This window comes from Corylus avellana, chromosome 9 (assembly GCF_965113065.1).
Source record: "Corylus avellana chromosome 9, dhCorAvel1.hap1.2, whole genome shotgun sequence".
NCBI classification, from domain to species: Eukaryota; Viridiplantae; Streptophyta; class Magnoliopsida; order Fagales; family Betulaceae; genus Corylus; species Corylus avellana.
In genome coordinates this window covers 14,996,799-15,020,088 of record NC_142498.1, presented here as the reverse complement: position 1 = coordinate 15,020,088, position 23,290 = coordinate 14,996,799, and the positions used below count along the sequence as shown (strand labels likewise).

Below are 23,290 nucleotides of genomic sequence, written 5' to 3'. Positions count from 1 at the left end.
CCTCCCCCAAATGACAACAAAATTTTTTTTTTAAGGTAAAAACAATTTTTTATGATTATTATTATTATTTTTTTAATTTTTGGCTAATGGGCCATGCCCATTAAATTTTTTAAGCCATGACTCCAGCCTATTTTTAAGGCTGGCTCCATCCTGACTGTTTTTATACAAATGATAAAAAAAAATTGAATATAAAAATATTTTAAAAATATCCACTAAAATAGTTTAAAAATTATAATTATTCTTCGTACGCCTGTGAGGTGCTAACTTTAACGTAAGCGCCGACGTGGATTTGGATGAAAGTTGCAAGAGCTACGTGGCGCTTTTGTCCTGAAGCGTGGGAGAGTCTTTTCGAGCCTATAAGTATCTTCATTATTAATTAGACTCCGTTGCAGCCTACGAGAGATATAATATTATAAATTGATAAAATCTAGACATCTTTTTGGGATTTTGTCCATTAGCTGAAACAATAAATGTTTTTTTAATGATAAAATTAGGAGAAATTATATTTTTATCTTTTGTTTGTTTGTTATGCAGTAGAGAGTTCATTTTATCAATCATTTTACGGTATTTAACAAAAATTTGACACGTAATATAAAAATATCTGGTTTGCGCTACAGGGTATCTGACTTTGGTAAAGACTTTTGGGTTGTTGATGTAAACTATAGTCTAGAACTTTGAATTGTGAATGTGAATGATATTCTAACTTTGCGGGCCGAGGAATATGAGTTTTGACATGGAGTGTTTTTTACCTCTCAGGGTCTAGGAATAAACGCTTCCTATATAGCGGATGATGTTTGTTTGGTACAGATTTGATATTAAACCTGATTTTTAGTCATGGGATAACAAATGTGCTCAGTTATGGTTGAATGGTTGGCTATTATTGCATGTATCTTTAGCTTCGATTGTGATTTACTTTCAGAGTTTTTCTCTATTTGTAAGAGCTTATGCTTGCAATGTTTTCTATGAATGAATATGATATGTTGCCCCTTTTTCAAAAAAAAAAATACAATAAAGATGAGTACACTGTATTTTTAATTCAAATCGATTTTATGGACTTTTCTTTTTGTTTTAATTCAACGCCCACCACTCACCACCGAACCTCCCACTTACCTCTGAGCTCTGGACAATAGAGTCTCCGAAACGAACCAAGACAGTGGCTTCGATGGTTTTGTCGATGGATATTTTGTCTATTTGATATTTTGTCAAGAGAATGAAAAATATTTGGTGTGAATAATTATATTATTTTTTAGTGTTTCAAGCTTAAATGTTTACTTCCTATTCGATGGTGCTAAACACTCAATTTACACGACTTGATTGAAGTTATTCTCTATGCGGTAATATATGGAATCTTATGGTGTTCTCCTAATCTTATATAGATATTATTTTTTAAAATATATATATAATTAAATCTGTGAGATTTACATTTGACCCAAATATTTAATAGAAAATTTGTGAATCTCATGCATAGAGATGAACAATAAATGCTAAATATCTCTCTATATTCTCATTGTGGTCAAATTCAAAATATTAAATCAACATGCCCAGCCTGTAACCAATCCGATTGATTATCAAGAAAGAAATATGTACCTTCATTTACTTTATCATATTGTAAGATGGAATTGATTTTGTCCTTTCTAATTAAAAAGACGTACTGGATAATATTCAATTATATTTATTATTTTTAATTTGGGCTGAAACACATTTTTAATATTTAAAATTTGGTTCAGATTCGATTTTTATCCTAAAAAAAAAAAAAAAAAAAAAAAAAAATCAATTTGGTCACCAAGATCATTTCCAGCAATTACCTTGAAGCTGCTTCCCTTCCCTATACATACGGAAAATCTTTTTAAAAAAATCACAAAAACTCACCTACAACAGCTTCCCTATACATTAGGATTGTTGTATTGGGTTCAACTGTAGCAATTCACATGGTTTATTATAATCATAAAATGACATTTTCTCTCTTCTCACATTTTCCTATGCAAAATAAATGAATATAAAAACAAAACAAAAGTAAAACAAATAATATTTTAATGTTATATGGAACTATAAAATGAAGTTATTGTGGAGTGTATTTGAATAGGAAAGCAAAAAGTAGTTTGGTTTCCTAAACTTAAAGAAAATGAGAGAAAAGTTGCTGTGGATGCTCTGAACAATTTAAAAGGTTATGTAAATTTCTATTTCTTCTAAAAATTTAAACTAATAAGAAAATATAATTTTAATTATTTAATTAATATCCTAACAATTTTATATCCTAAATAAATATAATTGGCTAACGATCTTATCTCTTTAAAATCAAGTAACTTCATTGACTATCCTTTTGTTTCCATAATTTGTTACTTTGGTTTAAAAAAGGATACACGTTCCTTGAATATTATATGTTCATATTATAAGCTCATACTAATTAAATATGTTCAACAACAAATTGTCACAATCAAAAGAAAATGTTAATAGAGTATTCCTTTTATTTTTCATTGCACTTGCTCAACACAAGTATAAAAGGGTAAATTGTCCTTTAAGGCTTGACCTTTATATATGTAACAAATAAAGGTCAATTTTATAATTTTGACAATTAAAGGCATGAGTTTTTGTCTTGTGACAAATAATTCGATAATGGTGCGTTTCAAATGGTAATTTTGCAAGAATAATTTGTGTTTTTAAAAGATATTGCAAAATGTAAGACGTTTGACATTGCGAATTAAAAATCACTTAAACCTAAAATAAGAAAAAAAAAAAAAAAAAAAAAAGCGATTTCTATAAGTAGGTTAGGAGTGCTTATTTGAAAAAATGCGAATTTAAACCAAAATCATAATTTCGCGTAACTAATATTTGATAAAAAAAAAATACTTTTTAACATGTTTTACCAAACGCCTTTACGATTTTAAAAAGTAGTAATTTCAAAAACGTAATTTTTAAAAACGGAAATTTTAAAATTGCACTTATTAAAACAATAATCCCAAACGAACATTTAAAAAAAATAAAAAATAAAAAATTAAGGGTGTTCAAGTGGGTGGTTAAAACCGCTCCACATCCACTATCGGTCCACCAGTATGGGTTACAAGTGGATTATGAGTACTTTGAAGGAGTATGCGTACTTTTTTCCTAGTTTTATCTTATTGATACTTTTATTTTTGTGTGCTTCATGCATTTAATATTGACTAATTTGGCTTGGTGGTATCCCTAAGGGATAACTTAATCGGCTGGAGACCACAACTTATGAAGTGGATGTCACTAGTTTAAATTTCCTTTCCCTATTTTCCTTCTCTTGTGTGGACTTGAAAAAAAAAAAAAAAAAGGACACAAATTTTATCCAACATATTTCAATAAGTGACAAGTGTCATTCAAACATCTTTGAATTTCTAAAAAATCAATGTTTGGGTTTATAGGTTAGTAAAATGACAATAAACGACTCTTAAAAATATTAAAAAAAATATATGAGAGATGACACTTGTCACCTATCGAAGTAGATTAAAGGAAATTTCTGTCAAAAAAAAAAGAAAAAAAAAACAGAAAAAAGAAAAATTGGCTTGGTGGTTTGAAATGTCACCAAAACGCTAAACATTTGACACTGTGTCTACTATTAAGCTGTGGACATTATTCCAAGACAATTAAATTTGTATTTTTTTAAGAACATAATTCAATTCAATTGTATTATTATTTTTTTCTTTCAATTTACTTGCATTGTCCAAAGTTTATAAAAATAGGTGTATTTTCTTTTCATATTATAAATCTGTCTGTAAATACTTGTATTACTTATTATTTATATGGATGGATTTTGTCTGCTCTAGACGAGCAGACGGCTACTAAGGTAGTGTTTGTTAAACAACACTATTACATTCCCACACACTATTCATTTCATTTTTTTAAAAAAATCGACATCAAAACATTCTCACTTTTATATCACATCATTAATTTTTTACTACTATTCAAATAAAAAAATCCTTATAAAACAATTTTTTTTTTACTTTTCAATATAAATTTTTTATTTTTTTAGTATAAACAGTGCCTTGTAAAATTGATGCTATTTAACAAACAAAGCTTAAATTTTACCCCCCATAAAGTGCGGATGCTTATGCACTCATATAATATATAATTTGCACTACCTAGGAGAAATTGTCTATTGTGACATGAGACATGGTAACGTGGATTTGCATACACACTGACAAAATAACAAAGACTAATAAAAAGTTTGTTAGACTTATTTGTGGAAAGATGAAAATATAGGCCTTTAATTATTAAAATAAAATAAAAAATCATATTCTTATTTGTCACATGCGTACGTAGAACTTAGACGGACAATTCCATCGTCTAATTTATTTTATTTTATTTTGAACGTACGAGATGGGGCGGAGTCAAAAAGGCAATATGAACTAAAAAAACATAGTTTTAAACGTGAAAGCCGTGTTACTTGCAACCTTTGACCGCCGCAATGTACTAGCTGGCTATGACCTCATTCCCATTACTCCTCCATTTCTTTCTTTTAGCAACCAGAGTTTTCCAAATGCCTCCTTTATATGTTTCTTTTCTTTTTTATAATTTTTTAGAAAGCAAGGGGAGATGGGGTTGAGGGGAGCAACTTTACGGCTAAAATTTCTTTTTTCTTGTAAAAAAAACTTTATGGCTAAAATCATTTTTTAGATTATTAGATAAATTACAACTACTACAACAACAACAATAATAATGATAATAATAATAATAGCAAACTTGAATCTTGTGATGTACATATGCCCCGTCAGAGACGGAGGGAGGGGGGGACCGGGGTAGGCCATGGTCCCCCCCAAAATAAGGAAAAAAGAATTATAAGTAAAAAAAAATAATAAAAACCCCAAAATAAGGAAAAAAAAATTATAAGTTAAAAAAATAATAAAAAAAAAGTAAAATTAAAGTTTTAATTTTAGTCATTTAGCCCCTTCCAAAAAAAAAAAATTGGCCCTATTTTTAAATTTTTTGGCCATATCCAATAAAAATTTTTGGCCCTATTTTTAATTTTGTTGGCCCATACCCACTAAGTTTTTTTTTGGTCCTTACTTTCAAATGTCCACTTTTTTTGACCTTTATAGTAGTCTTTAGTTCATAAAAAACAACCAAAATAATTTTTTTTAATAAAAAAATTTTGGCTGGCCCCCTTTCATAGAATTTTCTGGCTCCGTCCCTGTGCCCCGTATAGCTATATATGTTCAAAACAAGTTGAAAGATATGAACATTTCCAATTTAGTTTTTAGTTCTATTAAATGGAGGGGCACCCTTCCATACTAAGAGCACTAGCAGCAAATGTTCTATATGCCATTTTCTTCCCTATGTTTAGGAAAAATGTCAAAAAAATCACAAAATTTACTCACATCAGATTCCCTATATTTAATCAATCCTTAAGAGTTGGTTCTCTATACATTATTTTAATCTAAACATTTCTCTTTCCTATCTCATATTTCATCATTTTGTTTTTAATTGGGGATTGTGTTAGAATTTTGTGAAAAAAAAAGTGAGGATAGGTAGAAACTTGTATTCTGTAAAGAAATAATATTTTAATAGTACAGGAAAATGTAAAGAAAGTTATTGTGAAATATATTTTCATAGAGAAAAAAAAAATAGTTTTGTTCCTTAAACTTAGGAAAAAAAAAAAAAAAAAACTGCTGCTAATACTTTAATTGACGAGTTAGGCGTTACACTTAGACTAGGCGTTAGGCGTTAGGCGTTACTCTAAGTTCTTAGCCTCCCTACCAATGGGGATGTAGCTATTTATAGCCTCTCCATTGGATGGGTGAAGGCATATGAAATCATGGTAGTAAGAAATTCTTAGACAGAAATAAGTATCTCTCTTCTTTGTTTGTTTTTTTTTTGGTGTACTTAGACCGTAGAATTTGTGGCTATCACTCTTGCAATGTGCTTCACCATCGGGAAATAAAACATTAGAATCAAGGGTTGAATCACATGGAACAACCCAACAAAAATTTAAATTTGGTGGAACAAATTTAATTGCACATATGACCCCAATATTAAAATCTCATTTTCATGCGCACACTATTGTGTTCTTTTTTGGAATCAACTCTAGGGAGAAATCCATCATACGCTTGGCGAAGCATTTGGAAAGCTAGAGATATTCTTAAGGAAGGTGTGCTGTGGCGGGTTGGAGACGGCAAGTCCATAAGAATATGGGAGGACAAATGGATCCCTTCGACTTCTACAAATAAAATTCAATCACCCAATCTTTCCTTCCCTAGAAATGCACGAGTTTGTGAGCTCATTGATCCAGAGAAGCGGTGGTGGAATGTACAGGTCCTCAAAGAAAATTTCTCTCCCCTAGAAGTGGACAGAATATGTAGCTTGGCAATTTGTCCCGGTAATCGGCCAGACCAGCTGGTGTGGGGAGCTACTAAAAATGGCGACTACTCTGTCCGCAGCGGCTATCATTTGGCGAAGATTGGACTGGTCAGAGCGCAGGGTTCCTCATCAACGATGCAATCCAAGAAAGAGTTATGGAGATCAATATGGAAATTCAGGGGATCGAAGGCATTGCAGATGTTCTTTTGGCGAGCCTGCCAAGATATTCTCCCTACACGAGAGAATCTCTAGCGGCGAAACATCATTTCTGATCCACTATGCCCTATTTGTGGTTTATATGTAGAATCGGTGAGTCATATTCTGTGGAGCTGCCAATCCGCAAGGGACGTTTGGCTGGACTGTCCCATTGCGCTCCAGAAATCCACCAGTGATGATGCTCCCTTTACGGACGTGGTCCTAAAGATGATGGAACGACTAGATGAAGCAAATTTTCAACTTTTTATTACAGTTGCCCGTCAACTCTGGTTCAGAAGGAATAAATTTATCCATGGGGGTGAATTTCATCCACCAGCAGCGATTCTGAGACAAGCAAGAGAGCAAATGGCAAACTATGAACTGGTGGAGCAGATGAACAGAAGAAACGATGGCTGTGCAGCTACCACGTTGAACACCAAGCAATGGGAGAAGCCACCCCCTGATTTTTTTAAAATCAACTGGGATGCTTCTATTTCAAAAGCAACAAATCGTATGGGGGTGGGAGTCATTCTACGGGATCATGCTGGAACGGTGCTAGCAGCCTTCTGCACGTCCAAACCAGCTACCACAGATCCGGCCTCCGCGGAAGCTATAGCTGCATGGCATGCAACAGAAGTTAGTCGTTCGCTGGGTATGAGGAGATTAATATTTGAAGGCGATGCATTAGAAGTGGTCCAGGCACTACGACGAGATGGCAACTGGAGAGGACGATATGGGATGGTGATTGCAGAAGCCCGAGAAAACTGTCAACACCTGCTGGAATGGCGTGTTAATCATGTTCATAGACAGGCTAATGTCTCAGCCCACCTCCTAGCTAAATATGCTCTAGACACCAGTGAAGACCGTTTATGGATCAGGGGGTATCCCCAGTGTATTCATGAAGTTGTAATTGCGGAGCAAGCTTCTGCTTAAACAATAAGATGAGATCTATTTCAAAAAGATAATACATTAAATGAGATATGTCATGTCGACAATTATCTATTTTACTTAAGAGTTTGAGTATGTAGTATCACGGTGGAGTGTTTTATGGCAATAAATCTCTATTGCCTTAGTTTATTAAAAGTAGGAGTTTATAGTCTATCTCGTAATAAGGTTAGGAGTTTATCTTTAAGTGACTGTAGGAGTTTCTCTCAAAGTCTTCTTCTTTGATTCATGTATTCATTGAGTCTCCTACTTAAAGGGTGATCAATTAATAAAGAATAAGGATAATTAATCTCAAATCTTGTGTTTGAAAAAAGGGTTTAAAGTTTCATCAAATCTAAAAAGTCTAGGTTCCATCAAAACCTAAAATCTATCACTGAAATCTATCACTGTTATGTGTTGCAAAATCATTCACGTAACACATTGTCACTAAACTATGCTCACTAAATGCAATTTCGAGCTCAAAATCCATATTTTTCACCTCCAAAGCTCCATTTCAAGTTATCATTTCACTTTTTTAAAATACTTATTTCTTTTAATAGCGGTTAGGTTTCTTTTTCCATATTCATGATTCATCTTTCATTTACTCTGCAAATAAAACCACAAATATTTTCTATTACACGGTCAACTTTAAATAACTATGATTGTAATAAAAAGTGCCAAAAGGCATATTTGAAGACATGTGAATGAAAGTAGTCTAAAAACAATAAAATGAAATTATGGGATATATAGTATATACATTTAAGTTCTATTTTCAAAAAGGTCTCACGAATTGACGAGTGTGATATTTTGATAGACTACCATTTTGTGGCAAATTAGCAACTTCATTAGCCTTGACCCTTAGGTTGGATGAAAAAATGATCACGTGCCTTGTAAGCGATCACTTTAACTAATTTTTTTTCAATATTTTCACCATTGAAAAATAAAATTTGCCCTATAAATTGCTCGTTTATTATTATTTTTTTAAAATTAATTTTTTGTTTTGGTTTTTAAGAAAATAAGAGTATTATTATATGGAGAAAAACATAAAATTGGTCACATGCAACACACTTTTCTATCCAACCCTAACAAAGTTGCTCATTTGCCACTAAATGGTAGTATAATGTATTTAAGCGTCACCATTAGTTTGTGCTACTTTTTTGAAAATAATGTTTAGTTCAAGGAATTTAAGTATATTTATCCCATAAATAAAAAGACTGTGATCTATAAACCCTAATTTTGTGGGATCTAGGACGGATCCTAGGGGGCTAGGCCCTAAAGATTTTGGAAAAAAAAAAGAAAAAGATAAAAAAGACGTGGTTGGGTGAAAAGAATAAGAAAATAGCATCCACCCACCCTACACGGTTGCTAATGATTGGAACTTGTAGATGAGGCTTGCTGATCTACACCATTGATACCAATTGATGCAGCGTGACTTAGTGGGCTGCAGCGAATAAAAACAATAAGGAACAAATAGGTATTTCTGAATCTTGATTCTATCAAAGGATCTATGAAATCTTCTCTAAAACGCTAGATACTCTCTAGGTTTTGAAGGAAGAACAAAAGAATGCTCAACCTTGAGGCTTCTTATTGAACAAAACTCAATCATAAACAACAATCGCGTTCTAGGGTCTATAAAGTAGGTATTTATAGGCCCTCAAACTCTAAACCTAATAAAAGTACGAAACTAAATCAATTTGACATTCTACGAACCCTAAAATAGATACGAATTAAAGACAAATTACAATTCTATGATGGTCGTTCGGATGGGACATAACACCGTTTGGACGGTCTCCGGATGAGGACTCACTACAAAAAAATAGATGTTTTTTGACGTGTCTAAGTAGACACGTCGAAAAAAATATTGTTGACGTGTTGTATTTTAACACGTCAAAAGTTTTTGACGTGTCTAACCAGCATGTCAAAAAAAATAAATTGTTTAGCTGTAAATAATTAGGTAATAATTGATATAAAAAATAAGTATTAAAAAACAATTAATTTTAATTGGCATAAAAAATTAAATTTGATTGGATAGGAAAATTAAGTTTATCATATTAATTAGTATAAATTACTTGGTATATATGTATATGTACGTATATATATATCACAAGCATGCCAATATATATATATATATATATATATATATATATATATGTGTGTGTGTGTGTGTGTGTGTGTGTGTGTGTGTGTGTGTGTGTGTGTTTTTGTTGTATATATGCATGCTCATTTTATATATTGTATGTATATTAATTATCACATGCATGCATCTAATTCAACCATTTCATTAATATTAATTTGAAGATAATATTATCATGCATATATCAGTCTAGTTATAATATTAATATGATAGCTAGCCATATTAATTTTTAAAAAATATATATTAAAACTATTCAATACATTTATTTTATAAGACCCGCAAACCTCACATTAACTCGGCCAACACAAAATATGTGGTCGGTGAGTGGATACATCTAATTATCTATACATTTAGAATATTAATTTATTTATTCTCTAACTAATTGTAATTCTTTTGTATGGATAATGTGGACATATAAGAAGAAAAAAATTATATAATAGAATAAATACAATTTTTAATAGAAATTATATGATAGAGTAAATATAATTTTAATAGAACTATAATTTAATATATAATCTTAATAAAATTAAAATAAATATAATTTATTATAATTTAAATTATATAATATAATTAAATATAATTTTATATGTTTTTGACGTGCCATGCATTTTGACGTGCTACACATGGTACGTCAAAAACATTTTGACGTGTTGTAGTTAAAACGTCAACACATTTTGACGTGTCTAACCAACACGTCAAAAAAAAAAAAAAAAATTAACATTTGATTGTAATTAGGAAATAATTGATATAAAAAATATGTATTAAAAAACAATTAATTTTAATTGGCATACAAAATTAATTTTGATTGGATAGGAAAATTATAGTTTATCATATTAGTATAAATTACATTTTTTTTTTTGAAACATATCATACTCATTCATTGATAAAAGTTGCGATTAATTATCATGCATAAATCAGTCTAGTAATATTGTATGGATATTAAATTATTTATTCTCTAATTAGTTATATAAGGTGAAAAAATGATAGTAATATTAAAATGATTCTCTAATCAGTCTAGCTAGTAATATTAAATTTTTTTTTTTAAAAAAAAATTTAAAATGTTACAATTAATTATTATTCTCTAATTAAAATTTTATGTTTATAATAAAAAAAAATTTAAAAATATAGGTAGAATTTTTGACGTGCCACATTTGGCATGTAAAAAATTTTTGACATGCCATGTGGCACGTCAAAAACAACCTCGGGAAGGCGCGCACGCCAGCTGCCTTCCCAGCTTTATTATTATTATTTCTTTCTTTCTTTCTTCTTTCTTTCTCTTCAGTGGCGGAGCCAGCCATTTAACATTGGGGGTGCCGCTAAAATTTTTCTGGCGTCTTAAAATTTTTTTTCACCCTAAAAATTTGGTAATTCACACAATATTTGCATCACAAAAAATATCTATAAAAGTTCATAAATATGTGCTGAAATTGATATATTAGAAATGTAACATGTCGACACTATATCAAAAAGATAGAAATACAAAAAAAAGTGTCTAGAACTGCCTTTTACGGTCTTTTAGAAGTACAAAATCATCAAGTATTGAATCTAAATCGAAACTCTCAGCAATTTCCCTTTCAATATAGAGAACTAAACTATTTGCAAGAAAATCATCCTCCATTTTGTTGCGAAGTCGTGTTTTAACAATTTTCATTACTGAAAATGCTCGTTCGGTAGTTCCTGTAGACATTGGAAGAGTCAAAACAAGACGAATCAATCTATCAATAAGATCATATGTCTTTGTTTTTTCCGCCTTTGCCAATCCTTGGCATAATTCTGCAATGGAAGACAAATTTTGTAATGTCGGATCAGTAAGCACATCAACTTCAAAATACCTCAACTGATATCTCAAATTAATTTTCTCCTGCTCAGAAAAATCAAGAGGATAATACTTCTCTGCAAGGATGCATATATCGTCAATTTTAAAGGATTTATAAGCATCTTTTGGATTCAAAGCAGAGCTAAGTGTCAAAAGTTCTATCGCCTTTTCACCAAACCTACTATCAAGCTCTTGCAATTGAAAGTCGATAGTAGTATTGGATATGTCAAAATGATAAAGATGCTCCAATGTAATGTGATTCTTTTGACTACGACCTCGACCTTCAATATAAGGAGCACTCAAATCCGGAATGCCAATTTCAGCTTTCTTAGAGAAAGAGACAATGTTCTCAAGCAAATTATCCCAACCATCATCTCTCAACTTTTGGATAAGTTTTTTTGCAATAGAAACCAAATTAATAGCATTCAAAATGTCTTAAGATTTTTGCTGCAAAACTTGACAAAGAACATCAGTAATGCCCATAATTTCCTTCATTAAATATAAAATAAATATGAACTCGAAGGATGTAAGCATTTTATAAGCAGCCTTAGCAACTCCTCGTTGAGAATAAGTACCTCCTTCTCTTTCAACATCTTCAAGCACTGTACAAGTAGCATCAAACATCCTTACTAGGCTACAAATAGAATTAAAATGCGAACCCCAACGAGAATCACCAGCTTGTTTCAAAGTGCCAATTTGATTAGCCCATTTTCCAGTTTCAAGCTCACCAATAGCTTCCATATGTGCAATTTGTGTTGCATGAACAGCTTGTAGTTGATCATGACATTTACATGAAGCACTGGCCACATTGATAACAAAGTTCAAATTTGTGAAGAACACATGAACAAGAGACACCTCTCTAGATGCAGCAACTAATGCTAATTGTAATCGATGAACAAAACAATGAACATAGTATGCACAAGAACTATCCTTAAGAAATAATGCTTGCAATCCCTTCCATTCACCACGTATGTTACTAGCACCATCATATCCTTGTCCACGGATATTTTGAATATCAAGGCAATGACGAGAGAGAACATCAGATATTCCATTCTTTAGAGTCAATGCCGATGTATTTTTAACATGAACTATATCAAAGAAACGTTCTTGTATAAAACCATCTTTGTCAACAAATCTCAAAACAATTGCCATTTGTTCTCTCTTAGACTCATCACGTGCCTCATCAACAATGATGCAAAATTTAGAGTCTCCAATATCTTCACGAATTTTCTCTCACACTTTACTTGCAATGACTTGCAAAATCTCCTTTTGAATTGTATGTGAAGTATACTTCGCAGATTTTGGAGCATTTTCCAAAACAACACTTGCAACTTTATCATTATATGATGCCAAAAGCTTAACCAGCTCAAGAAAATTACCTCGATTTTTTGAATCAAGAGTCTCATCATGACCTCTAGAAGCACATCCTTGAAGTGCAAGTCATCGAGTGACATCAATAGAAGTTTTCACACGTAGTCGATTATTTTGAATTTGTTCCATACTTTATTGATATGCCATGATTGATTTCGTAAATCCTCATAAGATTTCATAGCATTATTATGAGGTGAACAATGATCCTCCCCAATATGAGTCAAAAAGGCACAATTTTTTCCCTCATGAACTTTTCTCCAATTTCTAAATCCCTTGATAGTAAATACATCCCATCCAGGACGTCCATCTCTTTTCATAGTAAAAAGATAACATGGTAGACAATATGCAGCATCCTTGGAACGAGAATACTCAAGCCAAGGAAATTGTTTGTACCAAGAGGCTTGAAAGCGACGAGGGTGATTTTCTGGTCCAGAAAGTGGATAATTTGCAAGAATAAATCGATTTGGACCATGTTTCAAATAAGCCCGTCTTATTTCATCACATCAATTGACTGGATAGTCTCACATTGGAGGACGTAATCCTGGATCTCGCTCTATAGAAATAGAAGAAACATCAACTTCATTAACATTGAGTGTGGATGATTTAAAAGAAATCTCTTGTGTTTCCGCAATTGGAGATTCAAAAGGATGTTCTTCATCTTCAACCCTTGGAGATTTAAGATGACGCTCATTGGGATTTGAAGTTTCGGCATTAGATTCCAACAGTGTATTACTTTTCGAAATGTCGGCTTCTTTCCTTTTGAAGAATGAATCGATAGTTTTAAATTTTGACCTGATTCATGAACCTAAAATTTTCAAGTTAAATCACGACCCCGTAAGAGACAATGAAAGTTTATAAACATTAAACAACAAAATAAGCAATCATACAGATATTTAAGTTTATTCAATCATTCAAATTAATAGTGAAATTAAATTAATGTTTAATCAAAGTTTATATGGATATAAGCAACAAAATAAACATTAAAGTTTAAAACCCACAAATTAAACAGAGAAAAAACAGAGGATGAATAAAAAATGTAGCACAAAAGTTTATGGTTTAGGAAATTACTAGTGTTGTGACTCACCTGAGAAGATAAAGAGAGTGTCTTTGATTTCGATTTCCTAAGAACCCGCCAGACCCAAAAGGGCCAAATTAATTGAATTGTAGAAAACACCAAAGTATTTGAACTTTTCTCCCAACCCTCTTATTATAAAAGGAGCAAAATATAAATCTAAAACTAGAACATAAAACTACAAAAGCAATTGAGAAGCCAGGGAGGAGGAGACAAGGAGTTACCTGTGAATCTGACAATCTTTGATAGAAAGAACAGAGAACGAAGAGACTAGAGAGAATCTGAGAGACTGAGAGAGAGCGTCTTAGAGATTTTTTTTTTTTTGGGGGTGCTCCGCCACTGGCCATAATCACTCCAAGAAAAACAAGGGAAATTTGACCAACTACACATAACACATCATTGAGATATTACATCACACATGTGATGTGTGTTAAGTTTGAGCAAGGCCAAAAAAGGAAACAAATGCTTATATCCCTCACAATCAAAAGCTTAAACCTTAATGACAATAAACAAGAGCAATTCAAGTCATGAATCAAGGTAAGTGGCTCAAAAATGTCACTTAGGCATTTTGTCAAACATATGGTGTGCACAAATATTTAGTCATGTGCAAAGAACTCACGGATAATGGAAAATCATACCTAAATACATCACAAACAATGTGTATAACACAACCACAACCAGAATCAAGCATAACAATTAACAATTAACAAGAAATGAGACAAGATTAAATCATGGGAATCATACTATTTGGTTGCAGAGAAACTTGAAGAAAGTGAAAGAAAATAAAAATGTTAAGCACCAAGTTTATCCATTTTGCTTTCATGGTTACCTGTAGGCTGTAGCTAAAAATTTGACTGAGATTTGCAGCCGGCTTGTTTGGCCTTCGATTCGCTCAATATTGAGCCCTAATGAAGCACCGAAGCGGTGAGAAACTGAGAGAGGGAACCGTTTTTTTCTAGGTGGGACTGGTTTATTTGCTGTTAACAAATTGGGTTGAATGGGGATGGGGGTATACAGCCGTGCGGTGTGGGTCACTGGGTCCTGCGGGAGAACTGAAGAACAGGATTACAGGAGAAGGGATGGAGCTTGGGGGTGCTGGGCAGCTGGGGCGCGGGAGATCAGATTGCCAAAGTAAAATTGTAATTTTTTTTTTTTTTTTTTAAGGGTGCCGTGGCCCGTGGGTTAAAAAAAAAAAAAAAAAAAAATTACAAATCCTTGGTGCGGCGTGCGGGAGACTTCTGAAGGGTTGGTAAATTTTTTATTTTTTATTTTTTTTTAGGGTGCCGTGGGTTAAAAAAAAAAAAAAATTAGAAATCCTTGGTGCGGCGTGCGGGAGACTGCTGAGTGCTGAAGGGTTGATAAAATTGTAATTTTTTTTTTTGAGGGTGCTGTGGGTTAAAAAAAAAAAAAATTAAAAAAAAAAAAATCCTTGGGGGTGCCGTGGGTACCCAGTGGATCCGCCACTGTTTTTCTCCCCCGCGTCTTCTTGCTGCAGACCCATTTTTTCAAAATATATTTTCTTGTTTCTTCTTCATTCTTTCTTCTTTCTTTCTCTCCCCCACGTCTTCTTGCTGCAGACCCATATTTTCAAAACCCATTTTCAAAATATATTTTCTTCTTTCTTCTTCCTTCTTTCTTCTTTCTTTCTCTCCCCCGTGTCTTCTTGCTGTAGACCCATATTTTCAAAACCCATTTTCAAAATATATTTTCTTCTTCCTTCTTTCTTCTTTCTTTCTCTCCCCCGTGTCTTCTTGCTGTAGACCCATATTTTCAAAACCCATTTTCAAAATATATTTTCTTCTTCCTTCTTTCTTTCTCTCCCCCGCGTCTTCTTGCTGCAGACCCATATTTTCAAAACCCATTTTCAAAATATATTTTCTTCTTTCTTTCTCTTCAACATTTCTCTCGTGATCACCCGCGTCCTCTCTCTCAGCCAGGTCTTTTCACGTTGTCTCTCTCTCTCTCTCTCCCTCGGTGGTTCTCTCTCTCACCGGCGCCCGTCACTGCCACTGCTCCCTCCGGCGACCAAGCCTTCTCCGACGCAGTCTCAAAAATCAGGTATATATATATAGTTATCACTACAAAAAAACGATTTTTTATTGACATAGGTTTACTGACGTGTCAGGTTGTCTGACACGTCAGTAAACCCTCCTGACGGGGCAATCCTGACGTGTTTCAGTCGTGAAGAATGTGGGTGTCAGGAATTGGCAATTTCTGACGTGCCAAATATGGCACGTCAGAAATTCCTGACGTGCCAAATATGGCACGTCAGAAATTCCTGACGTGTTAGATCCAACACGTCAGAAAATACTGACGTGTTGGATTTAACACGTCAAAAAATATTCCTAATTTCTGACGTGTCATTTTTCACACGTTAGGAAATTTTTTGACGTGCCAAAAATGGCACGTCAGGAATTCCTGACGATCCATTTTTTGGCACGTCAGGAATTCCTGACGTGTGATTTTTAACACGTTAGGAATTACTGACGTGTCATCTTTTGACACGTCAGCAAATTTAAAATTATTAAAAAATAATAATTTTTCTTTTTTTAATTTTTTTCTGAATTTTTTTTTAATTAAAAATATTTTTTTAATTCTGGAACAGTACGTTCGTCTACTCCGATCCCCCAGCTCTCCCTAATCTCTTCCTTCCTCCATTTTCACTCTCTCTCTCTCTCTCTCTCTCTCTCTTCTTTCCTCCATTTTCACTCTCTTTTCTCTATTCTTTCCTTCATTTTCAAAAACCCAAACCCAAAAAATCAATAAAAAATCAAAAACCCAAATCAAAAAATAAACCTTTCGATCTTCTTCTCTTCAAATCAAAAATAAAAAATCTCTCAAATCAAATCAAAATAAACCAAATCAGAGCTTCTTCAAATCAAAAATCTTTCTTCTCCGTTTTTTTTTTTTTTTTTTTTTTTTTTCTTTTGCTGCTTCGATCTCTTCAACTTCTTTTTTTTCTTTTCTTTTCTTTTCTGCTGCTTCGATCTCTTCTCCTTTTTTTTTTCTTTTTTTTTCTTTTCTGCTGCTTCTCTGGATCTTCTATCTTCTCCCATTTTTTTCTTTTTCTTCTTCTTCCTCGATCTTATTTTTCTCCTTTCCTTCTTCCCTCTAGAGGAGCTGGTGGCCGGATGTACAGAGAGAAGAGGCTAGGGAGATTGAGAGAGGAGAGAGAGAGCTGTGTTTGGAAATAAAAGAAAAAGGATTAAAGAATATGAATATATAATAGAATTATAAAGGGAAAAGAAGAGGGAAAGAAGATAGGAAAAAAGAGGGAAAAAATTGAAAATCCCGCTTGTTTTTTGATATCAGGTTTATGACGTGTTAAAATTAGCACGTCAGAAATTTCTGACGTGTTAATTCTAGCACGTCAGAAATTTCTGATGTGCTATTTTTAGCACATCAAGAATCTGACATAAAAAAAAAAAAGGTGAATATATATAATATAAATAAACCTAATATAAAAAATATATATTTATTTATTTATTTCTGAAACATATATATATATATATATATATATATATATATAAAAGAATTCCTGACGTGCCAAATATGGCACGTCAGGAATTCCTGACGTGCTATATTTGGCACGTCAGTAATTCCTGACGTGCCAAATATAGCACGTCAGGAATTCTTTTATTTTATTTTATTATTTATTTTTTTGTCTTCATTATTTTTCTTCTCTCCCTTTCTTAATAAATTCATTCTTCTTCACTCCCCTTTCTTTTTTTCTCTCTCTCTGCACGTAGGCTTCAATTCTTTTAATTTTTTTTTTCCTTTTTTTTTTTTCCTCCCCCAAGTTCCAACTCACCGTAGTGTGCACGTACAGTACCCTGCAATTTTTCTTTCCTTCTCTCTCTGTGCATGGTAGCTTCTAGCTATCTTCTTCATTTTAATTTTTTTTTTCAATTCCTGACGTGCTGAAACTAGCACGTCAGAAATTTCTGACGTGCTAGTTTCAGCACGTCAGGAAGCTGTAAAAAAAAATTTGAGATATATATAATATAAACATATTTTTTATAGATTGCTGACGTGCTAAAAATGGCACGTCAGAAATTTCTGACGTGCCATTTTTAGCACGTCAGAAACCTGATATATTAAAAAAAAAAAAATTGAATTTAAATTTCCTGACGTGTCAAATTCAACATGTCAAAAAAAAAATTGTTGACGTAGCAAAAAAATGGTACTGTTTGCCACTACAAAAAATGGCCTTTTTTTTGTAGTGCGTATATATATATATATATATATATATATATATATATATATTTATATATTATATTTACTGACGTATCACTTTGACATGTCAGTAATTACTGACGTGTCAAAGTGACACGTCAACAATTACTGACGTGTCAAAGTGACACGTCAATATTTCTTGACGTGTCAAAGTGACACGTCAATAATTGCTGACGTGTCAAAGTGACACGTCAATATTTCTTGACGTGTTAGTATTTGACACGTCAGTAGATAATCAATCAATTATTTATTAATTTTAAAATGATGTCAGATTAAATTTGGTTCAAATTTACTGACGTGTCAATTATAACACGTCAGGAAATACTGACGTGTTGTTTTCAACACGTCAGTAAATGTTGACGTGTAACTTTTAACACGTCAGTAAATAATTTGTTGACGTGTTACTTTTGACACGTCAGCATTTACTGACGTGCCAAAAAAATATTACTGTTTGCCACGTGAAGAAATGGCCTTTTTTTTTGTAGTGTATTGATTATATATATATATATATATATATATATATATATATATATAAACTAATTTATTTATTTATTTATATATATAAATAAATTATATAAATATGCAATTTACAGTGTATTACTTGTTAGGTAATTAATTATTGCCATTATATATTGTTGTTGTAGTTATATTAGCAAATTCTTTTTACATGTTAGCTAATTAATTAATTAATTTCAAACAAGTATACTTGTTTTACATATATGTTTTGTTTATGGTGAAAATATTGTTTAATGTATTTGCGTGCATGCATGCAAAATTACGTACCCTCATAGTTTGAAATAATTTTTTTGAACATTAATTTGCATTTATATTTAGACCCATATTTTGTGTAGGTTATGCTTTTGCACGTTATCGTGACAAATAAGAAATGCATATCTATTTTGGTCGTTAATTAATGATTAGATTTTGTAAATTTAGAATACATTCGTAAATGCTAAGATATAAAAAGAAAGTAAGGAACAACAAAATGTTATAATAAACGGAAAAAAGAAAACCAACATTTAACCTAGCTAGCTACCTATAACTAATTTATTTAGGGTCCCTATATATAAAAAAATTAATTTAGGTCTTACAACTTTAGATTATGTAAATGTCATAAAAAATGAGAACAAAAAAATAGATAGCTCATAAGATAGCCACAGATATTTTATCTACAGTCCCCATGTGGCATGTCAAATGTTTTTTAATTGTGGACCTTAATTTTGTTTAGGTTTTGCAATTTTAGATTATGTAGATGTTATAATTAATACTCAATGTATGTGTTTCTTTGTTAAAAATAAACAAAAATTTGAAACGATGTACTTAAAGAAAAACACAAAAAACAGATAATAACATCTAACTAACTAACTAAAATTTATTTTATTCAGTTACGGTTCCAGTAACAAAAGCTATGGACAAGAGTTTGATGACAAAGTTTAGGGGTACGAGGGAATACAGAGACGGGTGTAGATTATTCGTGGACTTTGCAGTTAGGAACTGTAGAATCCCTGATGGAAAAATTCACTGCCCCTGTAAGGTGTGCTGTAATAACCAGCACCACCCCCCGGGTTTGGTATTTGACCACTTGACAGGGGGTAAGGGAATAATGGATTTGATTATTGATTATGTGGATTATTGATTGGATTATGTATTAGATATTTGATATTGTATTGGGTTTTGGATTATGTGGATTATGTATTAGAATATGTGGATTAATGGATTGGATTATTGGATTAATGGATTAATGGATTGGATTATTGGATTATGTACGTGGATTGGATTATTGGATTATTGGATTATGTATATCGATTATTGATTGGATTATGTATTGGATATTAGAAATATTGGAATATTGGAATATTGGAATTTGATTTATTGTATTGGAATATTGTAATTAGGAAATATTATAATCAGGAATTATTTCAATATTTCAATATAAAAAAAAATATATAGATATTTTTTGACATGTCAAACGGGGTGACACGTCAAAAAATACCGCATAAGTTTTTGACGTGTCAGTTTTGCCACGTCAAAAATTATCTTTTTGACGTGCCTGTGTTTAAACGTCAAAAACTTTTGACGTGGCACTGTAGACACGTAAAAAATCTGGAATTTTTGACACCCCTTTTTAACCGTTGAAAAACGTCAAAAACCCCACGTCGAAAGTGATTTTTGACGTGTCTATACCATTGACACGTCAAAAACTCCACGTCAAAAATTCACACCATTTTTGTAGTGACTCCAGAAAAGACTCTCGGGTTGAGTCCCTTCCGGACAGATTGCAGACGAGACTTGCCAATCTACATCAAACTGTCTTTCGCTTGACAAGTGAAAGGAGAAGAGAGAGGAATTCCTTAGTGGGATAAAATACTTGGTCTAAAACGTTGCATATTAATAATGAGTAATATTATATACTACATTAATATCTCACCACTATTCTATTATATTGACGTGACTTTGCCAATTTACTAATAATTTTTTTTAAAAAGAATTAATTTAAAGATAGATTGACAATACGACATCAATATAGTGAGATGATGATGTGATATATATCTGTTAGAACAGTTTTCAACACAGTGGATGCGCTTTCTTCGGGATCTTCAATACGTCGTGCACTCTAAATCACTACAAAAAAGGCAATATTGTCAAGGGGGTCCCCGGGGAACCGGGGACACTCCGATGCCAAAGTCAGAAAGTTTCTCAGAGAAATATTATGCTTCGGCGCACAATAATTTAATATGCTCAATAATATGTGTGAGGATATTTCAGAATTCAAGATCTAAGATCTTTTAGTACCTTATGTAGAGGCCTATTTATAGGCTCAGGCTGTTGAAGTAGACTTGGACTGGACCTTCTCATTTGAATTGGTTTGAGAGTCCAGAGTTGAGATAAAACTCAACAGTTATCATGTAGAGATAAACCTTCAACAGATATCATGTAGAGATAATCTTGAGTAGTCATCTTGTAGAGATAAGTATGACGTCTTTATTCCAATATTATCCTAATTGGAATATAAGACTATCAATTAATTAAATAGTCCTTGCTATTTAATTAATATCTTCATGAACCTATCATTGGCCATTGGGCCCATAATTTGGTGGGCTTATAGTGTGAATTTATTCCCAACAGTTACCCCCCAATTCCCTTAGCCAAGGTATTTGGGTAATGGGAATTTAGTCAAAGCCTTCTGGCGGCTTGTTGTTTGACCTTGTCCGAGACTCGTGTCTCCCTAGTGAATGTGCTTTGAGCTCGTTAGTTGGAGCTCTTCAGCTCTGTTTTTGGCATCGCCTGAGGTCCCGAGAGCACCCCCAACTCTATCCTTTGCATGGGGGTTAAACCCGTCCTAGTTTCGAGATACCCATGGATCATGCCCGGGTCCCTCTCCAAGTCATCAAAATAATCCACACCTTGGAGTGATTCCTTGTTTTGTGACTGGATTGTCTCATGTTGCTTGTTTTTAGCCTAAGGTTGTCTCCTTGTCTCATGATTGCCGAGAGTACCCCCCAATTATTTCCTTTGCCCGGGGGCTAAGCCTTGGTTCCCCGTTTGTCTTGGGGTAGCTCATTGTTTTTTACCGGGTTGTCTCCCGTTGATTGTTTTTGCCCAAGGTTGTCTCCTTGTTTTTTTACCGGGCTGTCTCCCGTTAATTGTTTTTGCCCAAGGTTTTCTCCTTGTCCTTGTTTATTGTCGGGTCCCTTTTTGTTTTTACCCAAGGTTTTCTCCTTACCCTTGTTCTAGAGGGTTGTCTCCCTATCCTTGTTTTTGCCCAAGGTTTTCTCCTTGTCCTTGTTTTAGAGGGTTGTCTCCCTATCCTTGTTTTTGCCCAAGGTTTTCTCCTTGTTGCCGAGAATGAGTCTTCTTGTTTTTTACCGGGTTGTCTCCCGTTAATTGTTTTTAACCAAAGTTTTCTCCTTGTCTCCGATGGTGACATATCTGGGGTGACATACCCGGCTCTTCCTTTGCCATATTCGGGAGTGATATACCCGGTTCTTTTTTAAAATATCCGGGGGTGATATACCCGGTTCTTTTTTGAAATATCCGGGGGTGATATACCCGGTTCTTCTTTGAAATATCCGAGAGTGTTGAAATATCCGAGAGTGATATACCTGGTTCTTCTTTGAAATATCCGGGAGTGATATACCCGGTTCTTCCTTTTCCATATCCGGGAGTGATATACCCGGTTCTTCTTTTTCGAGATAGAGTATCCCCGAAATGTAATAATTTGGAATAAGAATTACCTTATTCTCCCAACCAATCGAAACCCAATTTGGAATTTAAACCAAAATAGCCTATTCCTAAGCAAAAATATGAATATAAACTTGAACCAGGATAGCACATTCCTAAGCAAAAATAGGAATATAAACTTGAACCAAAATAACCTATTCCTAAACCAAAATAGGAATATAAACTTAAATCAGGATAACCTATTCCTAAATCAGAACAGGAATATAAACTGAATAAGAAAAACCTGTTGTCAAATGCCAATTTTCTTCTCCAAATTCCTCCAACGTACAGCCTTCACGTGCTATTATATTTTCTTTGTTCTTTTTTTTTTTCTCGTCTTTTCTCTTTTTTCTTTTCTCTTTCCTGCGCAGCACACTTTTTTTTTCTTCTTTTTTTCTTTCTTCTCCTTCTACGAGCAGTAGCCAACGCACAGTGACAACGGGACAGGTCGACGACCCAGGGAGCGGTGGTCGATGATGCTGAAAGCTGGTGGTCGGCGACGTGGTGTTGCGGCCTTGGAGTTCGGATCTCCGGCAGTGGCAGGTCGGCGACGCTGCAGGCTTCGGAGATCGGAAATGTTGCGGGCTTCCGGCAACAGCGGGTCACGCCGGCATTGGGTCTCCGACAGTGTGAGTTGCGTCAATGTTGGTTCTCTGGCGCGTCTGGAGATTGGAGGTCACGGGTCTGGGCCGTGTGATCGGATCTCCGACAGCAGCAGTGAGAGTGTGGAGATTCGTCAATGTCGCGGGCTTGGGACTCTGACAGCAATGAGTCGCGCCGGCGTTGGGTCTCCGGCAAGGTGGGTCACGCCGGTCGCTTGGCTTGCTCCGGCAGATCGTGCGGATCAGTGATGGCTGCCGCGGGCTGATCGTTTGGGTTTCAGTGAACGGTGAATTAGTCGTTCCCACAGACGGCGCCAAACTGTTAGAACAGTTTTCAACACAGTGGATGCGCTTTCTTCGGGATCTTCAATACGTCGTGCACTCTAAATCACTACAAAAAA

General features: G+C 33.6%; 1 protein-coding gene and 1 pseudogene across 1 annotated transcript; one reads left to right on the top strand and one right to left on the bottom strand.

The window, feature by feature from the left end:
• Window positions 1–6,376: 6,376 nt before the first annotated feature.
• On the top strand, window positions 6,377–7,446 carry LOC148583846 (uncharacterized). The gene is made up of 2 exons (XM_088510792.1): window positions 6,377–6,527; window positions 6,623–7,446. Exons 1-2 carry the CDS (start codon window positions 6,377–6,379, stop codon window positions 7,444–7,446), a joined length of 975 nt encoding a protein of 324 aa, XP_088366918.1.
• Window positions 7,447–11,063: 3,617 nt separating this feature from the next.
• On the bottom strand, window positions 11,064–15,331 carry LOC132190950 (uncharacterized; annotated as a pseudogene).
• Between the last annotated feature and the right edge of the window lie 7,959 nt (window positions 15,332–23,290).